At 39.2% G+C, this 23,064-nt stretch overlaps 1 protein-coding gene across 1 annotated transcript in view; it reads right to left on the bottom strand.

Annotated features, from left to right (window-relative positions):
* Positions 1–23,064, bottom strand: part of CACNA2D3 (calcium voltage-gated channel auxiliary subunit alpha2delta 3) — a 776,511-nt gene that overhangs the window by 275,743 nt on the left and 477,704 nt on the right. The window contains exon 12 of the mRNA XM_064496418.1: positions 2,643–2,721. Coding sequence (XP_064352488.1) covers positions 2,643–2,721 — 79 coding nt within the window. The remainder of the gene's footprint in view (positions 1–2,642; positions 2,722–23,064) is intronic.

A 23,064-nucleotide genomic window follows, 5' to 3' on the forward strand; every position in this document is an offset into this window, starting at 1 on the left:
CTTATAAATCTAAAGGGCTATATTCTATAGCCAGGCCCCAAAATACTATGAGTTGACTAAATTGTCTTCAAAAGGATGCTTCAAAGATTTTTATAAACAATGACTAAAACTAAATTATGGTGTAATATTAGTTGATTAAGACAAGACTTCAGTTTGAGTAATTTTCATCAGCTGGACACAGACAGTGGTAAAAACAATAATCCATGACTAAATGCATACTCTCTGATGGGAAGAATTGCAGTCTGATATGGAAGGAATAACAGCAAAACTTTTAAAAATTAAAAAATGGAAAGGAACCCTTTTTTCAAGACCGCAGAATAAAGGAAAAAATGGGGAAAGTGCAGCTCACTCAAATGTCAACAAAGTTCCAAAAATTATTTCAAGAACAGACTCTTTACTCAAAGGAAATCTAGGATCCACTCGGCCTCCATCTCCTTATCCCTACTTTCCTTCTATATTTCCCCTTCAAATGAAGCCAAATGAAGAACTCTGAGACAATCAGAATTACTGATACCTTTGAGTGAGGCAAGCTAGACAATAAACTAAAATAATAGCAGAACATGTTATTTTAGAATTTCAAGAAAATGTTAAAGACTTCTGTACATTTCTCTGAGAACTTTCTACACCCACCCACCTGTAATGCTGAGTCCCCACAGAGCACACACATTTTTCTTTGTGGGTTTACCTCTACCTACATGCATTTCAGCAGTGGTGAGACTTGGCCCAAGCTGAGTGTCATACTGTTTTTTGGGAGGGAGGAGGGAGACTTGAAATCAGAATTTATAGAGTTGCTGATTGATTTCAAGTGGGGAAGATAGAAACTTCTTTCTCCACAGTAGGTGTTGTGTGGATAGATGGGTGTGCACAGTGTGCAGTGTCCATTTCTGGATGTCCACAAGCCCTAGCAGAGAAGGTCTATCTACAGAGAAGAATGCCACAGAATGTGGAAAGAAACCAAGAAAGAAAAGAAAAACAAAAATATAGCCCCCTGTTCTCTCAAGAGACACAAGCTTCCCTTCCCACTCTGGGTTCTGACTCACTCTCCTCTCTCTCCAAAACACTCTTTAATTTTAGGGAGCAACTTTGGTTCCTTGCAACTAAAATAACTTTGTCTTAAATCACCAAAACTAAAGCTGAGACCTGTCAACCCTCTGGTGAGTCTTCTTTCCTCCACTAATTTACAAACACTGGAACTTTTAAAAGGATGGCTTAACAGGCAATGTAGAAATAGATCAACTAAATCCATCAATACCAATTTATTATGCAACAGTATATATTGTTCTTTATTAGTATTTATACTCAAATTTACTCATTTTTCAAACCTTAAAGGAGCAGCCACTCCACGTAGAGCAGGAGGCTGGACTCTGTCAGAGTGCTTAAGAGGAAATTAAGAGTACAGTCTGCCCTCAGGGACTGCATAGCCTCAGAGTAGAGATAAGACACAAGCACAATATAACACCAGGAAATCATATGGGGCATTTATGTGCCAGGCACTGAGCTACCAGCTTTATCTGCACGGCCTCATTTCATGCTCACAACACCTACATGGGGCAGGTATCACCATCACTCGGTTCTGTAGGTGACATAACTCAGACCCAAGTAGGCTGGTAACATCTACCACCATCACTGGTAGATGGTGGAAGATGGATTTGAAGGAGTCTGGGTTAAGACTCAAGGAATCTGGATTCTAACACCTATTTTCCTCCTTTGCTTTGCCTTCTTGATTGTGCGTAGAATGAAGAGAAGCCCTTCACAGACTGGAGGCCCTGGTCCTTCCCTCCCTGCGCTCTCCTCAAAGCACTGTCTCTGACACACAACAGGAGATCATTCATCAATTAATCTGTGAATGTAGAAAGGGAACAATTATTGAGCACTTACTATGCCTCAGCACTGAACTAGGCACCTAATCTGCACGATTTCATTTTCTTTAATCCTTATATTTAATAAGAGTCAAAGGAAAAACTGTTACCACCCTCCCCACTTCAAAGATTAGAACACTGAAGTAGGTTAAATGTAACTAACTTAATTAGTGTAGGCTAAATTATGCTATGGGAATATCAAAGTAGAAATTTTAAGGTCAACACAAAGGTTTATCACACATACTATATATCTATCATGAGCTGGCAGGTGGCAGAGGACAGAGTGAGTCGAAAAGCATCTGCTCCATGTGGAACCCAGGCTATTTCATCTATTCCACCATGTAACTTCAGAGTTCCCAAGAGCAGAGGAGAGTATAGATACCACCACATCAGCTCTTAAATGCTTTAGCCCAGAAATGACCTAGGTTGGTTTTGCTTAAAGCCTATTGGCCAGAACCAGTACAAGAGGGCTGGGAATGATGAGGGAGCACATGAATATTTGGTGCACTGTAAGTTCTGATGTAGTAATTCTCCTAAGATAATTCAGCTACTAAGCAGTAGAATGGAGAGACTTAATCAGTCTACTTGAATATGTCCTCAAAATTCATAAACACATTTTGGGATCACATATTGCCACAATGATCAATAATCATTTAGAAAGACCCAGACCTTAACTTAGAATTCACAGACTTCCTGTAGAACTCTCCACTTTCTCACGACTAACTCTATTTCTGCGCATCCACAGATAAGTTATTCTGAGCTGAGTTCATTAGGGGGACCTACCTTTATTGGCACAGGCCATCCACTTGAGATTGTCTGCAAAAGCAGCCTCTCGTCCAATGAGGTACGTGAAGATGCGAACCTGAGAGGAAGAGGAACACACGGGTCAGTGGTTTTCACTTTTCACCGTCCTGCCCAGACCACATGCATGGCTCACACACATGTGGCTTACCTCTTTAATGCTCCATGCTTCCCATCTGTGCACATATTTAAGACATTTGAAGTACAGTTGGCTAGAAATATATTCAAAACCGGGGCCTTTGATCTTTTAAACCATATGGCACTAGTGGTGTTGTTTTTCGGTGTGCAACTTGTGACAGAGGAGAATAACTTGAAACTGGAGACTGGCAGCATGGCAGGCTCAGGTTTGCTGCACACATATGGACAAGGATCATCCAGGTCTGGACCAAATCTGCAACCATTTTCCTCATCTCACAGGAAATGCAGAGTGTGCTTTTCTTGAGAATAAAAACGCCACCAAAAGACCCTCAGCATTCTCCCCGCCCCAATGGTGAGGACAGGCTGCAGACACTCTCTTACCATCTGTGGTGGTAATTAACTGAGATGAGAGGCACAGCCTGTAGCCAGGAGACCAAAGGGGACCCTCTCCAGCCTTCCTAAGCTTTTGGCTCCTTAAGAGTAGAGAACACATGCAAAACCCTGGTTCTCTCATTTTCTATTGCCTTCTCAAATCTGATGGGGCCAGAAATCTTTGAAATAAAGAACAACCCACCTCCTAAAGTTGTACTTGAGGGTTAGATGGAAGAAGAACAAGCCATTAAAATGGTTAAAGCCCTTTAATTAGAATTTTAAATGATACGTGGGTCAACACTACACAGGCCAAACAAAACTCTTATGGCAGGTCAAGTCAGTTCTTTGGCCACCTCTTTGTTACTGAGTTAAATGAAGATACGGTATTAGATGAGTTATGTTCAACATATGGCCCCAAAGGCTTTTCAGCTGATGTCCCCTCTGCTCAGCCAGACTGCATCAGGCACCCCTACTGCTCCTTCAGAGCCTTTATCGCAATTGTAGTTAACTAGTATCTTGTGTGGTTACATCTGTGAGGTTGATCTCCACTAGACCATCCATCTGACAAGGGAGAGGATGGCTGTGTCCTGATGGAGCATAGTACTTGGAACATTACAATTCAGCACACGAATGGATAAAAATATAAATACTCCTAGTTGACTGTGAAAATAAAGATCTTGTTTTAGTTATGAGTCTCCTCTTATCTGAGACATAATTTGAAGACTAGTTCTTTGGTGGTGGTTTATTTCAAACTTGAAGAGATGTTTACATACAGGTTATCATTCTGTAGCCTTAGTCTGTCCCCATTTGTGTTCAGTAAGGTGGCCATTTCATTCATCACAGCTCTTGCAATGCGGTTTCCTAGGCAGATAAGCAGACACAGAGGCCTTTCCCTTTTTCATTTCCACACTATTCCCACTGGAAAGAGAGGAAAGATTCAGCCTCATATAGCCCAAAGTTACCACTGATCTCCCTACACAGAACTGTCCCCTGCTTACTTTTCCTGCCTGGCCACTGTTGGCTTTTAGCTGAAGATGTCTGATTTAGGGGGAAACTGAGGTCTGGTTAAGTAAAGTGATTTGCTTAGTTTCATCAAGTCCTGATCTAATGAGAGAGGTCTTCATAGACCTCAGGCTAACATTGGGGTCTCCTCTCAATTTCCTGGAGATACTAGTTCTGTCAGTCCAGAAACTCCAACCAGCCGCAAGGCCACAGGAGCCAGAACTGAAATCTAGTCTCCAGACCAGCCCTAGGCTTTTTTTTTTTTTTTTTTTGGTAAATCTTCACCTTTCATTTCAAATTCAAGCTATTTAAAGGGAAAACATCAGACTGATAAAAAAAAACTTGCAGAAAGCAAATTCTTAATGAAGCAGAAAGCTTAAGAGATAGCTCTTAGGAAATGAAGCTTTGAGTCTATCTTTGTAGGCAAAGAGGAAAAGACCTGACACAAAGCAGCCTATTTGTTTTGAGTAAAGGTACTTGCAGGTGCCAAACCGCCTCTCTACTAACCAAGTGAAGAAGCTGAGGATAAGATGAGTTCTCTCTGGGAGGCACAGTTAATACCCCAGAACAATGCTGTGAACCATCTGGAAAACTTCCATGGTTTCTGATTTTAAAAGGTGGCAACCCATTTTGGAAAACCAGTAGGGTTGCACCAAACTTAAGACCAGATATGATTACTCAAGAATAATTGTGCTAACAGTAACCACAATCATGAAAACCAGCACCACGAACCCCTCCGCCATCACCGCTGCCCCTACTACCACCACTACTGTGGCTTCTCCAGTCAGCACCATCCCCTGGGTCAAGTAAGTACTAAGAGATTTACAGCATTATATTTGTTATGTTGGTTTGTATTTTATTTTATTGCTGATGGAAGAAAGTCAGAATCACGTTAAATATTTCCATCTATGTGCAGTACTTGGCTGTCAGTGAACTGGCCCCCTTATTTGAGTAGAAGTAGCATGGAAATGACTTGTTGCCTCTCTGCCTATAAAATAAATATAATCAAATGATACTGGGTTCATGCCCTGGATTTCTCACAACAACACCTTTCAACTGGCAAAAAAAGAAAGGGATTTTACTGCAAAATAAATATTTCTGGAGAGCAATTTAACAATATCCATAGCATTTTATACTCATAATTTCTTCAGATTCAGTAATCCTATCTCTAGGCATTTATCATATATCCAGGATAACAAATAAAATGCCTATGGAGGCCAAGCAGGTAACAGAGATGACAGCAAGTCATAGGAGTATGGAGAACTGTAGACTGTATGTCTCCTGAAAGCCCTATTAATTCAGTTTTAGACATTTTCACAAATACACAAAAAATGTAAAAGGACAAGGATGTTCACCTTTCTTATTTATAATGGCCAAAAACTGTTAAAACCTAAGCTTTTCTTGATAGCTGATTGGCTAAAGAATTCATAGGACATTCATAGGAATACTATGCAGCTATATACTCATGAGGAAGATATTCATTATAAATTAGCAAGGAAAAGCAGGTTGCGGGATATTGTATAGCATAGAATCCATTTTTTCCTAAAAGGGGACTTACACTTTTTCCTTCATAAACTTGTGCATTTAAATGTTTTTACAAATGAACAAGTATTGCTTTAATAATTAAAGATCATTTTAAATGAAAAGAAAGTAATGACTTCCTGAACCATTCTCTGAGGACCTAGGAAGAATAAATGTATCAGTGCAAATCAAACACAAAATAGATTATATGTGGAAATTAAGTTCTGGCTTTGTATCTTCCAGAGTGGGCTGCTTTACTCCACTGGTTTCAGTGAAGTGAGTGCAAAAGCTCTATGAGTAACATAGTCAAATTGTTCCTCATTTCTATCACTAGCAGATTCTGTAACCTAATGATTTTATTTCCAATAATTGGAGATTTGTTCCCTTTAAGAAGCTGCGTCAAACAAACTTTGACAAGTCTGACTTGAGTCCAATTATTTTTCCTATATGGCAAGGCAACTTAGCAGAGGCAGACTGGGTGGTTCTGAAAGCCAGGTTCATGGTGCAGATGATCGTGAGAAGGAGCCATGGTGCACTTCAGACCAGGGCAGTCGTCAGGCACACCAAAGTTCCCCAGAAAGCCAGGATGTTGTGCTCATCATCCATAGGCATGAAGGCACCACTTTCATTACTGCAACATAAAGGCAACAGGGGAAGTCTGCACCAACCTATTAGTTCTTTTTAATCTTCCATTTGAGTTTAGATGGTCTTTAAATGTTCTGCAAACCCAATTAAGCTTAATAAAATATTAGGATGTGGACATTTCAAAGTTCAAAGTCATTTAATTTAATCTACTTAGTATAAGATTTCCCAGATGACACAAACAAAAAACTCAATCCAGTTTTTCCAAAAAACAAACCATGCTTCTCACTCATATAGGTATAAGAAACTTAGAGGGGCACCATTCGTCTCAACCTTTGGTGCACATAGGTAGTTTGAGTTTGCAAAGATATTGTATAAAATTATCTCCTTTCTACATCCATTGAAACGGGAAGGAGAGTGGCTGCCAGCAGAGCTATAAGAGGGAATTGCACAGCCAGAAAACAGGCTCTCACTGCTTACACAACTCCCTTCAGTGATGAAGGGGAGATCATCAAATGACCATGTTTTTGAGACAGTCCAAGAGTAGCATTCATCATCCATCCATCACAAGTAATTTCTAAGCACCTACTATGTGCCAGGGACCATTCTTGGGTTGGGGATGCGATGGATAAATAAAATGAACTCTCTGTCCTCTGGGACCCTACACTTTCATGAGAGTAAAACAGGTAACAAATGGCAAATTCATACAAGCAAGTATTTGTTAGATTAAAAGCTTATAAAGAAAATAAAGCAGGGTGAGGCAATGGAGAATGTTGGGGGCTGCTATTTTAGAAAGGGAGAAAGGGAAGGCCTCCCTGATAAGGTGATATTCGAGCAGGTATCAAGACAAAACATGGATGGGGGTGGGGGAGTGAGACATACGGCTACTGGGGAAGAATGTTCCAGGTGAAGGGAGTAGAAGGTACGAAAGCTTTGAGATAGGAATATTCAAGGGATATTGAGGAGACCAGTATTGATTAAGTGGAGTCAGGTAGGAGAGACTGTAGGGGATGAATCTGGACAGAAAACAGGTGCCAGATCATGTGGGTCTTGCAGCCACTGTTAGAGCCTGGGTCTTTTCTGTAGCAAAAACAGAAGCCACAGGAGGGAGTGAATAGAAGCCTGACATGGGCTGACACATAATCTTGTGAAAATATCCTTTTGTCTACAGTGTGGAAAATAGGCCTTGGATAGTTGTGCTCTTCCTGGCTGTCCATTCAATTTGCCTGTGATGTTTTTACAATTCTGCATGCCCAGGGCCCACCCAAGACAATCTAATCAGAACCTCTGGAGGCAGGGCCCAATTTTCAACCTTCCCATGAAGAGTCGAACATGCGTAGAAGTTTGGGAGCCACAACAACAGGGAGATAAAAGTAGAAGCAGAGACACTAAATAGGAGGCCACTGAAACACTGCAGGTGAGAGAGGACAATGGCTCTGGCCAAGGTAGTGCCAGTTCTCAGACTTCACTGGGCACCAGAATCACCAGTCCCCAATACCTACCCTCCAGAGATTCAGATTAAGTAAGCCCAGGGATGTACATTTTAAAAAAGCACCCAAGGTGTGTCTGAGACAAGTGGTCTGAGGCCAACATTTTAAAGAAATACCACCAAGAAGATGAGGTCTGAGCAAAGGGAGGTGGGACTGGGAACTAAGAAATCACTGGATAATAAAGGTATGTCTATAGATTGTAAAGGATTGAGGCTAAACTTCAAGGAGTTTACAATCCACTGCACAGTGTAGAAAATAGAGGGGCTGGATCAAGATGACATTTTCAAAGAAGCTTGTGTCAATCCAACCAGGCAGGCATATCAGATACCAAACAGATTGGGCAACCAGGATCAGCCAACTGCACTTTCTTCTTTCCCCAAGAAAGGACAGATATGTACCCAGATGTCTGCAGCTGCTGATCTGGGTGTTCACATCCAAAGTATTGCTTCTTCAAATTATAATAACCCCACCATTGCATCCAGATACAGGAGAAAATGCTGGGGACAGGGCACTGAGGAGCCTCCAAATATACAGTATTTACTTTATTTTTGAAAAGGATTGTATCCCTATCAAGTCACCCAGGACATTTTCCAGAGAACTAGAACAAATAATCTTAAAATTTATACGGAATCACAAGAGACCCAGAATTACTAAAGCAATACCGAAGAAAAAGAATGAAGCTGGAGGAATGACCTTCCCAGACGTCAGGCAATATTAGAGCTACAGTAATCAAAACACCACAGTATTGGTACAAAAACAGACATATGAATCAATGGAACAGAACAGAGAGACCAGAAATAAACCCACAGACTTTTGGTCAATTAATCTTCGACAAAGGAGGCAAGAACATACAATGGAGTAAAGACAGTCTCTTCAGCAAACGGTGTAGAGAAAACCAGACAGCTGCATGTAAATCAATAAAGCTAGAACACTCCCTCACACCATACATAAAAATAAATTCAAAATGGCTTAAACTTAAACATAGGACACTATCAACCTCTCAGAAGAAAACATAGGCAGAATATTATTGACATAAATCTTAGCAATGTTCTCCTGGGGCAGTCTACCCAGGCAATAGAAATAAAAGCAAAAATTAACAAATGGGACCTAATTAAACTTTTAAGCTTTTGCACAAAGGAAACCATAAGCAAAACAAAAAGACAACGTATGGAATGGAAGAAAATACTTGAAAAGCTGAGACTGACAAGGGCTTAATTTCCAGAATATATAAACAGCTCATACAACTTAGTAACAAAAAAATAAACAACCCAATCCAAAAATGGGCAGAAGACCTAAACAAGTAATTCTCCAATGAAGACATACAAATGGTTAATAAGTACATGAAGAAATGCTCAATATCACTAATTATTAAGAGAAATGCAAATTAAAACTACAATGAGGTACCATCTCACATCAATCAGAATGGCCATCATTCAAAAGTCCACAAATGATAAATGTTGCAGAGGCTGTGGAGAAAAGGGAACAATCCTACACTGTTGGTAGGAATGTAGTTTGGTGCAGCCATTATGGAAAACAGTATGGAGATTCCTCAAAAGACTAAAAATAGACTTATCATATGATCTACCAATCCCACTCCTGGGCATATATCCAAAGGGAACCTTAATTCAAAAAGACACACGCACCCCAATGTTCATAGCAACACTATTTACAATAGCCAAGACATGGAAACAACCTAAATGTCCATCAACAGATGACTGGATAAAGAACTTGTGGTATATTTATATAATGGAATACTACTCAGCCATAAAAAAGAATAAAATACTGCCATTTGCAGTAACATGGATGGACCTGAAGATTGTCATTCTAAGTGAAGTAAGCCAGAAAGAGAAAGAAAAATACCATATGTTATCACTTATATGTGGAATCTAAAAAAAAATGAACTTATTTACAAAACAGAAACAGACTCACAGACATAGAAAACAAACTTATGGTTACTGTGGGCAAAAGGGTGTGGAAAGGGATAAACCGGGAGTTTGAGATTTGTAGATATCAATGACTATATATAAAATGATAAACAACAACTTTATACTGTATAGCACAGGGAACTATACTCAATATCTTGTAGTAACCTATAATGAAAAAGACTATGAAAATGAATATATATGTATATGTATGACTGAACTATTATGCTGTACACCAGAAATTGACACAACATTGTAAATGGACTGTATTTCAATTAAAAAGGGGTGGCAATCTTTTATATTCAAATAACATTTAACTAAAAATCCAGTATTTCTACCTTTAAAAATATGCAGTTTATATGAGTTATAGGTATAAATAAAATTTATTAAAAGAATTACCCAGTATATATGATTGCCCACACCCATGTGTTCTAAATTTTAATCCAGCTAAGTAGCAGCCTCTGCAAACAAGCATGTGGACTCACTTTCACATCTTCTTATCTGCCTCCTGTCCCTTTCAACTCACTGCCCAACTCAATTATTCCCTAAAAGATCTCCAGGATTTCTCAAAAATGGTGTACAACTTCAGCTTTAGAAAGAAGTCTCCTCATGCCTTTGTGTTTTAAAGTCAACTTGATGTTACTATGTTCTTAATGTGTATCTTTATAAAAAAATATTCCTAACCAATCTCTGGTTATTTGCTCATTTCTATGATTTCTGATGCATTGAAGTATCTCTGAATAAAATCTCTAATCTCTAAGCAGAAAATGAGAGCTGGAACTTGATTAACCACAAAAATGCTTCATAAATCACTGCCAATATTTGTCTTCATGAAAATTCTGCAAGAGTAGAGGTGGGCTAGGAGAAGGTTGATGCCAATGAAAACAGTTTTATTGAGCAGTCTGCTTTAATCTAGAAGCCATCATGCTCATAATAAAAAAAGAAACATCCTTATCCACAAGGACAAGAGAGGCAAATAAGGTAACACTGCTCTGAGCAGCAATAAAATGGGATAAATTGAATTAAATTACAAAAGTAATAAAATTTCAATAAATGAATATCATAGATCATTATGAAAAATGGACTGTCATTTGGGGATGCTCCAAGGGTCTATATAATCTCCTCTCAACACAGTGCCTGATATTTCATGTGTGGTATTGAAAATACCCTAATTCAGAAAAAATTGCCCTTTTTAATCTTCTGGCCAGGGTTGGAAGCCCAGTTTTATGGCCGTGTATTCTGTCAAGAGAAGGAGTTCACCCAGAGACTGTGATCTGTGTTAGCACAGTGGAATACATATTATACACCACTTCAAGGAGTAGTAAGAAGTTGAGGTACAAACATTCTCAAAGGTGGGTGATATAATTCATTAGACTATCCAGCTCCATTAACTTCATTCAGGGGGTATTTCTGATACTCTGATATCTGGGGCCTTGGTGAGCTGGAGAAACTGCCCCTCCCAGGATAGTAATATCTGGAGACAGTAAATAATTGCCTAAAAGTGCACCTTTGATATGCAAATCAACAAATCCAGAGCCCATGCCCCCAACTACCTTCTTTTATCAGGTGAGTTCAACCTAGGCCATTATCCACCTGCCCTAATAACTCCAGGACTAGGTACCGGACAACTAGGGACAGCCCGTACACCCCAGAGCCCACTGAAATAAATTAAATTCTAAACCTACTTAGCTTGTTTTGCCTTTGTTTCCATGGAAGCCACAATAAAGTCTTTGACCCACTGGTCTCCATCCCTCCCCAGGTCACTCATCTTGTATTGGTGCTCCCCCATGTGGCCCTGCATGTGGCCTCTTGCTTCCAGGGGACTAAGAGCATAACAAACTTCTTCCTTTATGACAGTCATTTCCACATCTGTGTGCTTTATTGTATTTGATTAAAACAAATACTGAGTACTCTTAAAACAATTGGGAACGAGGAGAATTGGGCTTCAGGTGAGTCCAACTCCAAACTTACTGTCTGGCAATCTTGACTAAGTTAGTAAAACCCTCTTAGCAGTGCTTTCTTCACCTATAACATGTGGATCATCCATCCATCCCACTCACTGTGATCAACGGCAAATAAGACAATGGGTGAAAGGACAGGTTGGAAGCAATGAGTTCCAGTCAGCTAGGGTTGCATTCCACTTGTGTTTTAAACAATTTGTTGCAGTAAAACCAAACAAGGTGAGCCCAGAAAAGCCAAATATCCTACCCATAGATGCCTCTCTCACACCCTGTCCAGAGGTTTGGTTAAAGAGGAAATTGACTTTTGTGAGTGAAGATTATTCCTATGGGAGGTTTTGAGGAGCCAAGGATAATGGGATTGATAGTTCCTAACATAATCAGAGGAACACTAGCGGTATAACAATGAAACATTCTATCAACTTTTGGAAAGTCATAAGATCCACTGAGAATTAGGCAGGGACTATGGACTTTCTCCCCTTAAAAAATGCCCAAGGATGTACATTCACAATTTGAGATAAGATTCATGAGGTTTGGGGCTTCTCCTCCACCAAAGCCCAAACTCAGATTCTCTAGGAACCTCTGGATTCCAGGTTAAAAATTGCTGTCTTATATATTTCTTGTATTATGCACTATACACTTCTCAAAAACAGATTGTATTTTTTGGACAATCAAGATGGACACTTGCACCTTAAGTGCACACCAAATTGAGAGAGAAGTTCATTTATTCATTTACCTGCTCATTCTCTGATGATTTATTGAGAACTACATACTGGATATCGATGATCAGATCCAGAAAAGTCACACTGGGAATGAGTTCTCAACATGGAGGAACAAGATATCAAGGGCCCTAAGATAGAATGGGCATCGCTGTAAACCCTGAGTTCTTATGATGCACATCAAGTCATGGAGCCTTTGAAGGAGCACATTTAAAGGTGCAGGGATAGAATGGATGGAAAGACAGGACTCCCGTCTCATTCATTTTGAATCCACAGAATCTAGCTCAATGCTGGGCAAAGAGCCAGCAGTCAAATGCTTCTTGATTGGCAATGCAATAAAAATTCCCTTCTGCTTATAGGAAGGCTCTTGAAACAAACTCATCTCCTTGTATGGCTGTGAGTTCCCTCTCTGCTTCTCCTGCCCTCTCAGACCTAGAGAGATCAAGTGGTGACAGTTATTTGTTCACAAGTATGCCTCTTCTCCCAAGAAGGTTTACAGATTCAACACCATGAACAAAAAAGACAAACTCGTGTATGTAAAGCTGTTAAATTCAGCAAAACAGATAAGAAAATCTACTTACGGAAAAGAGAAACTAATTGTTCCACAAATTGGGATGGCACTAGTTATGCTCATGAAACGGGATTGTGTGACTCCCTCCATGTCTTCCCATTGCACTTGGGATATATTGCAAACCTCTTACCACAGCTAAATGCCCTGGAAGATCTGGAAACATGACAAAATCCTTCTGGCTTTAGAGTCTGTGCATCCAGCTTTCCCACTGCCTACAATACTCTTCTCCTCCCACTTCGCATGGCTAAATCCCTCTGATGCCAGTCACCCTCCTTTGTATCACTCCATTTATCTCCTTCACAGTGCTTGGTACATTTTGCAGTTATCTTAATGATTTGTTTGTTTACTTGATTTATGTCCATTTCTCCCTACAAGCAGAAATGTAGATGTTGTGAGGGCAGAATGAGGCAACTGTGTCCAACTCAGTGTCCAGCATACAGTAGATTCTCAATCAATATCAGTTGCCCAATTCCTCTCCGTTTCTTTTCACAAATTTTGAAAGTCGAAGGAAGTCAGCAGGGGCATACTTGAATTTATCAGAATTAGAGCCGTTTTCTTCATTACTGACTCCATTTTAAATACTTTCCTATTTTTCCAGACTGGTCTGCTATCAATCAGCTGAAGTTTTACTTTCCCTCTGCTCACTTCCCTTGGTTTCCTTTTACACTGTAGCTTAGTGATAAAACAGGAAGAAATGGAGAAATGAAAAAGCTCTGGTCTTTGTTATTACAGTCTCAGCTTCAGGGGCCATAAAATGGTGTCTTATTTAAGGCCTTCCATGGGTGGATGATCAGGTTTATAATATGTTTCCTCGTAGGTTCTGCCCCTTGATTCTCAATGGAAGCCATGCAAAGATTGAAGCCAACTGTATTTTAAATAACTGCCTGCTTCAGAGATTACCTTGCAGGGAAAAAACTACATCTTAAAATAGCGATGTGCCACTTGCTATTCCAAGCAACTTTTAGTGGAAGTTTCTCCTTTCCCCCACACTTTGTGACAATTTGGACAGATGGCATCATTTAATGGAAAACAGAATGACTGAGTGGACAGGTTCGCAGAATGCAGTGAATATAAGACAGAATTGAGAATTGGGAATTCGGCACACCTAGTTTTAGAATCTGGGTCTTCTCCAAGAGAGCTGAAGACCTTCCAAGCCTCCTTTTCCTTACCTGTAAGATACTATGATTAACATAATAGGATTCATGTGACTGGGTTGCTGTTAAGTGAAACTAGGTAAAAAGATAGGAGTTGGGGCAGGGAGGTAATCCTGAAAAAGAGTGTGTGTGGCAGGGGGGTCATTCTAAGAGGAGACCTCCAATAGTGCTTTTTGCCTGGACCCTAAAGAGATCATCAATTGGGGAAAAACCCAGGAGTGCAAAGCTTGAAGACATAACTTAGGGCTGCTTCTCTGGACCTTAGAGAAAAGCTCCTTTTTCTTTAATGTTTCTCCCCACAAGTTTGTCTCTCCTTGACTTCTATCTCTGGATTGGTGAGACCCGGAGGGCCTGGATCAGGGTATAGGACCAGGGCCCATTTGGCCTTGGGCACAAGTGTGGTCTTCATGTGTTCTTACTGGGATTTGTGGCCAACGCCCACAGAAGAAGCAGCATGATTTGGATGGAGCACCCACTCTGTGAACCACCCGATTAACTCAGCATAGCAGCAGGTAGAGGATTTAAGAGTTTGGAATTCTACCCAAATCATTCACAAACTCATTAAAGTCAACAGCTGTTGTGAATTCTAAGCTAGCACAGTTGCTTTCTCCCAAGGTTCTTGTCACTTCTATTTTCCAGCCAATCCTTCCTGTCACTAAAAATTAGTCCGAAATAGCAGTTTCCACTGTCATCTCACGTACTGCCTTCTGGGGCTTACTGTCAGTAAGAAAAGTCAAGAAATTGTCAGACAACTGCAAGGATATTGTTGAGGACAGTGTTCATTCCATTTTACCTGTGATTCTCCAAGAGACAGACAGTTAGGGACGTGGCTGCTAGGGGGCGGCTGCGGTATGTGTATAAGAATCACCTGTGGGGTTTTGGCAATCTATGCATGCCCATTACCTATACACCAAACTCTGCCCGCTCCAGGGTCTTCTCCTGCTTCCCAAACCTGGAACTCCCACTATAGGAGCAAGACCCCAGGCTCTCTGAAGATCCTACTCTGGAGAGCCACTAAATTGTCATCAATGAGTAGTGGCCTCAGGTGGGTGGAACTGGAAAGTGAATGAAAGATCCAGAGAGATTGGGGTGGGGGGAGTGCATTGTCTTCTTCTTCCAGAGGAAAATTTCTTATTCTCAATCAGTAAAAATTATACTTTATCCTAAGCAATTTGTTATGTTTTAATCTTACAGACTGTGAGTCTTACAGCTATCTGGGATTCCCTTTTTCCACTGGCTGCCTCAAGCAGAGGGCTCCAACCCCTCAGAGATTAGGTGTTTTTAGCTCTACTTTTATACCCCTGCCTTTGGTGTCCCTTTTTCCTTCCTACCGACCTCTAATTTGTATTACTTCTTGTTTTCTGTTTTCCTTCCACCCACCCTCCTACCTACTCTTCCATCCATCGAGTACTAACTGGGTACCCACTAGATGGTACTAAATCTCCTGCTCAACGCTGATGATACTCTGGGGAGGAAAAAACCATGTGGTCTCAACGCTCATTGAAGTTGTAAGTTTTGAAAATACTTTTTATAGAAAAAGGAAGACAAAGAGATATAAGAAAAAAAAGAGAGAGAGAGAGGAGATGGGCCTGCTGTCCTTGTATTCACTCCTGTGGACTCCTCAAAAGTTGCTGGTTGAAGACCCTCCTCAATCTTTCACACTATCTCTATCCTAACTTTGTGACTGACACTGAGGACACAGGCTTGTTTTTCTCTCTGGTTAAGGGGACTGCAGTAGAGCCCTAAAGAGTATCACCTTCTTTCAGAACGGTATCACTCCTACGCTTACCCCCCAGACAGCTTGGTTCCCCAAATAGCTCTGTGGCCCAAATGCCAACTGATAAGGAGTAACCTGTGGGGCTTTTTTTTTTTTTTTTTTGTCTTTTAACTGCGGTTCATTACTTTATGGTACATTATACAAAGATATGTACATTTATTAACAAGTTGATAAAATATGCCTTTTAAAAACATTAAACTGTTTTCTCCCCAGATTTATTGAGATATAATTGACAAATAACATTGTATAAGTGTAAGATCTACAATATGACGATTTGATATGTGGACATATCGCGAAATGATGACCATAATAAGGTTAACACATTCATCACCTCACATAATTGCTACTTTTTGGGGTAATGAGAACTTTTATGATTTACTTTCTGCAACTATCAAGCACATGATATAGTATTGTTAACTACAGTCACCATGCTGTATATTCGATCCCTCAGAACTTGTTTATATTATAACCGGAAATTTGTAGCCTTTGACCAACATCTTGCCCATTCCCCACTCTTCTCTCTCTCCAGGCCCTGGCAACACCATTTTACTCTCTGTTTATATGAGTTTGCTTGTTTGTTTGTTTGTTTTTTAAGATTCCACATATAAGTGAAATCATACGGTATTTCCCTTTCTCTGTTCAACTTATTTCACTCATCATAATACCCTCAAGGTCCATCCATGTTGTCACAAATGACGGGATTTTTTATGGCAGCATTATATATATTTTAATCATATATAATAACTTATTTTATTATACAATTATATGTATCTCACATTTATCCATTCATAAACAGATGGACACTTAGGTTGTTACTATATCTTGGTTATTGTGAATAATGCTGCAATGAACATGGTGGTGCAGATATCTCTTCGAGATAGTGATTTCATTTCCTTCAGATATGTACCCAGAAGTTGTTACATATTTCTGTATTGCTGGATCATCTGGTAGTCTACTTTTAATTTTTTGAGAAACCTTCATGCTGTTTTCCATTGTGGCTGCATTAATTTACATTCCCATCAACAGTGCACAAGGGTTCCTTTCATCTACATCCTTGCCAACACTTGTTATCTCTTGTCTTTTTTATAATAACCATTCTCACAGATGTCTTACCATAAAACTTTTTACCTCTGAAAGTCCATCCCTCCTCATGCTATCTAAAATAAGTTCCTTTTTATTCTCTGTATCAGCCCATATTGGTTTTCTGCATAGCACTTAGTACAATTACAGTTATTTTATTTGCCTGTCACTTGGCTATGGTCTGTTCCACACACACACTCACTCACACACACACACACAAGAGTGTAACCTTCATGATGGAAATACAGTATGTTTTGTTCACTATTGTTGAACTCCTAATCCAGCACCTGACCCATAGCAGATGACCCCAAATATCTGTCAGATAAATGAATTAATATGGTTATTGCAGGCAATCACAGGTTACATGGAGATAATCTATCATGGTATATGGAATAGGAACAGGAAAGTGCTGAGAGAAGTAGAGGGATTAAATGAATACTGATGCATTAAAACTGAGGATGTTGAGCACTGGCCCTCTACCAGGTACCATACATGATAGGATTGCAATGGGAGGGCACTATCATTATTCTCATTTAACAGATGAGAAAACTGAGGTCTAGAAAGGGTAGGGACCTGTCCCTGGTCACACAGCAGATAAGTGACAGCTACTGGACCCTTTTAAGGCATGTGGGACTACAAAATTCATTTTCTTTTCTTTTTTTAAAAAATCAAACCTTTTTTTTTTCAATTTGTTTTTTCAGAAAGTATTGGGGATTGAACCCAGGACTTCATGCATGCTAAGCATGTGCTCTTCCACTGGGCTATACCCCCGCACCACTAAAGCTCATTTTCTTAATTGCAACACTATGATATGACAACACAGTAATAGAGCAAAGAACATGAATTGCCAGATCATAGAAGAAGAAACACTCATGACAACAAAACAAACAAAAAACACAAAACAAAATATTCAACTTTACTTTTAACCATAAATACAAATATAAATGAAACAAAAATAAGAGTTTTGAGGGTTTTTTTATTTTTGCTATTAAATTGAATATGATTTGTTAATGACAATAAAAATAATGGGAAACAGTCTTTATATTGGTGGGAATATAAATTGTTTCAAATATTTAAAATGCAACTAACCTTTGACATAGCAATTCCACTTCTCAGAAATCATTTCTAGAATTTTTTTTTACCACCAAGTTGAAATTTTTTAATTTTACTAAAATGTGCAAATAGAATTAATGTAACAGTCCACATTCTATGGCTTCTAAATATTTAATCATTGATGTTTTCCATAAGATGCCCTCCTAGTTAGAGATAGTTCAGACGCCTTATATTCTGTGAAAGCCTGACTTGCCTTCCTTTCTACCCACCAAATTATTTTGTTTTTTAGAAATCTTCTTGGGTATTTTATTTGTTTGTCTCTCCATGTTGCCCAAGGAAATCATGAGAGAGTGAAGCAAAGATTTAGCATAAAGGATGTATGCTGCAGCACTGTTCATTTTAGAGAAAAACTACAATCAAAATGTGCCCACAGAAGGGGATTATAGTACATTCATTCAGTGGACTTTCATGAAGCCATTATAGATAATGGTAAAGCTGATCACTTAATGACTTGGAAAGACATCACCAAAAAACCAAAATGGGTTCCAAAATGCCACATAGAGTCTTATCCAATATACAAAAAATCAAAAATATACAAGCATAGAAAAACAGTGGAAAGATATATGCAAAGGGTGTCTTAATGCCATAATCTCTGGCAGGTAGATAACAGGTGATACTTCTTTCCTGTTAACTGCTTTTCTACAAACTTTCTACAGTGAACATATAATACTTTTGTTATGAGGAAAGAAAGACAGAAATTTCCTTTCATTTCCATTCAGCAGATATTTACAGAGCATCTACTATGTGTCAAGATTTGTGTGAGGCACTAGGGGTACAATGTTGACCCAAGACCAGACTCCACACAGAAGACATTCAGGTAGGAAAATGCACAGTTTAGGGCTTATGCACTGGAGGGAAGATATGCTATTAAACAAGTCTCATATGTATGTTCCACTGAAAATTGGAAGCAGTACCATTCCACAGGTCATCAGAAATGATCTAGGCCAATAGCTACATGAAGGGTCACCCAGAGCTGTTAAGAACAGGCAAGCCCTGATTCATCTGTATTATTTGCAGCTGAAAGTTTATTTCCATGGGGTATTCAACTGTCATTTTACTTTTTGTTTCTCCCCTTTGGAAAATGTGGGTGCCTGAGATACTATAGCAGAGCCTCCACAGATCACGCCCTCTGAAGGCCCATCATCTACATTTCCTGTCCTAAGGGGACTAGAGAACAAAATCTAGTCTCCCCAAACCCTCCTATGCTGTGGTGGGAATGTAATTTGAGGCAGCCACTATGGAAAACAGTATGAAGATTCCTTTAAAAACTAAAGATATACTTACCATATGATCCAGCAATCCCACTCCTGGGCATATATCCGGAGAAAACTCCAATTCGAAAAGATACATGCACCCCAATGTTTATAGCAGCATTATTCATAACAGCAAAGATATGGAAGCAATCTAAATGTCCTTTGGCAGATTACTGGATAAAGAAGATGTGATACACACACACACACACAATATAATACAACCACTCAGCAACAGAAAAGGATGAAATAACACCATTTGTGGCAACATGGATGGACCTAGAGATTACCATACTAAGTGAAGTAAGCCAGAAAGAGAAAGAAAAATACCATATGATATCACTTATATGTGGAATCTAAAAAAATGACACAAATGAACTTATTTACAAAACAGAAACAGACTCACAGACATAGAAAACAAACTTATGGTTACCAAAGGGGAAAAAAAGAAGGATAAATTGGGAGTTTGAGATTAGCAGAGACAAACTACTGTATACAAAATAAACAACAAGGTCCTACTGTATAGCATAGGGAACTATATTCAATTACTATAAAAACCTATAATGAAAAAGAACATGTATATGAATAACTAAATCACTATGCTATACACTAACACATTATAAATCAACTATACTTCAATAAAAAGGAAATCTACATAATCTCTTTAAAAAAAAATCCAGTCTCCCAAGAAGTGTTGGGGAGGTCCACCAAATTCAGTGACTATAGAAGACTGACCACGAGATAGGCCTGCCATTAAGAAATCAGACAAATTAATAAATACAACAATAAGCTTTGTAACTGACCACGGTTAATGCAGTATGCTTTGATTTTCTTTAGAGGTGGAAAATACAGAAGAAATGTTCGTGGGCTCCATGCTAGGGCAGAGAAAGACTGGATGTCGTGCCCTGATAGTTACAACCTGAGCCTTGCATCAGCAGGCCTGAGGCCAGCCTCCTGCCTCAGCAGATAATGAGTTTGGCAATCTCTGATAGTCTTTTCTGGATGCTAATCCCAATCACAGAACTTCTATAATGCATGATATAATTTAATACACCTGGCAGACTCACCACCAGTTCATTCTTTTGTTATGCAGTAGCCCAAAGTGAAGTCGAGGGTGGTTAATGCTCTGACAGCCAGCTATTATCCCCAATAATAGGCGATTTTCAAAGGATTATTGCTGTCAGAAACCATTTTCTAATAACTGGCAACTGGAAGTCAATGTAGCAAAGTAAGATGGTCTTTGGGAGTTGCCATTTATTTTGTATGGATCTGCAAAGATGTTTCAAGCATCTCCCAAATGAAATGACTGCAGTTGTGATGGGATTCATGCGCCATGATAAATTACCTCCCTAGAAAAGTTAGAGGGATGCATGCCTTAAAGTTACTCTTTGGAATCTTCCTATTTTTCTAAGGCTTTTCATCATTTCCCCTCATCTTTGCCCTTTTACAATATTCTGGCACCCTAAAAGCCTGCTTCTGGGTAAGTTACAGGAGTCCTGGGAGCTTTCACGTGAACTGACTGCACGCTGAAGATGTTTTGCCCTCGTGTCAGGCTCTGGAGAAAATATGGGTCTAAAGGCATTTCTGACACACACGTCCTGACTTAATTGAATCTCACTTTAGGAAGATAATTTGGATTGAGTTATGACAAGAGAAGAACGACACTGTCCTCAGCATGTAGGAATTTGAGTATTAGTTTATGGCAAAGTCAAACTTTGTTCCATACAGTGCTACCCCATTATCACATGGGCCCTGGCTCATGGAAGATTTCCTTTCAGGGAGCCATTTTATTGGACACAAGTCCTTTCTTAAAAGAAATGCCTATGAATAATATATCTCCTTAGGATGATTCCCGAAACCCACTCATATTACCCAAACTTAAAATCCAAATTCTGAAACATCAAGAAGGTAGTGGGTTTTTTGTTACTGCTATGATAAAAATCATTGAATTCTTTGTGTTTTATGAAGATTGCATAAATCCCAGCTGTCTGAACTTGGGAAACCTGTTCAGTGATGAAATTAAATTGACATCATCTTCCTTTATCTTGACAGTTCAGAAGATTGGATGCAACTGCCGTGCTGGCTGTTGGGTTAGGATCCTCAGTGTTAAAATTATTATACTGCCTTTAAATTTATCTTTGATTAAAAATTAAATTTAACTTCCCTTTATCATTTTCCATACCCCAACAACATGCGTGCGTGTGTTCTCCAAGTTAAATCAAGATGGACTAAATATTTAATACCTTGTTCTAATTAGCTACAACTGTTACCTGATTTCTCTCTGTAAATGAATGTGAAAGGGCCCGGGAGGCCAAACGTTAACCTTCATCCACTCTTGTTATAGGAGAGAAATTACAGGCTCTAATTAGATGCTTCAAATTGCAAAGAAATAGAATTTTCATAACTAGCTTATTAAAATCCTAGGGCCCCTTTGGGATAGGGCAAATTGCTTCTACTCTGATCTGCTTATCCTGGTACAACACCATACAGAAGACTCATGTTGTCTGCCGTACACAGCTCGTATTTCTCCCAAATTAATGAGTACTCAAATTATTCCAGCTGCCCTCTTGGCACAAGGAAAAACTGAAAATCTATAGCTGCCAAGTAATGTGGATAACTCAGCTGCTAAATAAAATATGCTTAAGGGAACACAGCTGCTGGGGTGCCTATTTACATTAAAATTACTAAATCCATGAACAGAGAACAAATGTCTCAAGATAGCTAAACAGTGTTCAGCACTTGGGTTAACTCTTTTATTGATCCAGAGTCCATAAGGTGCAAGTGTCTCATACAGTGGGGCAAAAACAAGAAGTTTTTACCAAATGACATTTTCCCCCAGGACGGATCCCTAAGCATTATGGTGGGAGAACCAGTGACTCCTCACTTTTGGAAGTTCTAATCAGTTTGACTTCCTTTGATGTCTTCACACAAGCCAATCAAAGTTTTCATTCTTACTAAAATTAAACAGATTATACATTTGTAACATTTTGACATTTCATAAATCTTCAACAAGATTCTCTCGCCTGTGCACTGACTTCTTTATTTTTGTTTTATTTTGTTTAAAGGGTCTAGTAAAGCTCAGAAGACCAAGACATGGAGGTCTTAGGAAACGATGCCCCAAAGGCAATGAACAGTATCTCAAAAGGAAGTACTCAGCCATTCGGAGGAGTTCTTAAGGAGGTCCCTGAATAACCAATTTAGACAGAATGAGACAGCATGGGAGAACAGTAAAAAAGAAGAACAAAGCATGAGGGGATATGATCCAAGTATATAGTCATTCATCTCTTATTAACATGAAATTAACATGACTATTACTGCCTCAAAATTCCAGACATCAAGGGATTTCTTATCAAATTTCTTTAAAATTCCTGATCTTTGATACTATCAATGATCTAGTCCAGATCAAAATTCTTAACTTAAGAGTTCAAAAGTTGAACCCCCATCCAGACCCATGTCTCAACCATACACAGCATTCAATCAACCAAACAACCCTCAAAGAATGTATCAGCTAGGACCACCTTCTCTGGCTGGATTTGTAAGTGGATTTTTTAAACAAAGAATTACAAGTTATAGCCTGAGTTCTCTGGCTGATTACAAAAACATGTTCTGCTTACCATCCTGAACATTCTGCCCTATGCACTTTGCATTGTCCAAATCATGTAAAATTATAGAATGATGTCATCAAATAGATCAGGAAACAGATGAAGATTCTATAAACATTTTTCACCCTTAAACACATAGCCTAAACAGAATAT

The sequence above is a fragment of the Camelus dromedarius genome, chromosome 17 (genome assembly GCF_036321535.1).
Source record: "Camelus dromedarius isolate mCamDro1 chromosome 17, mCamDro1.pat, whole genome shotgun sequence".
Lineage (NCBI taxonomy): Eukaryota > Metazoa > Chordata > Mammalia > Artiodactyla > Camelidae > Camelus > Camelus dromedarius.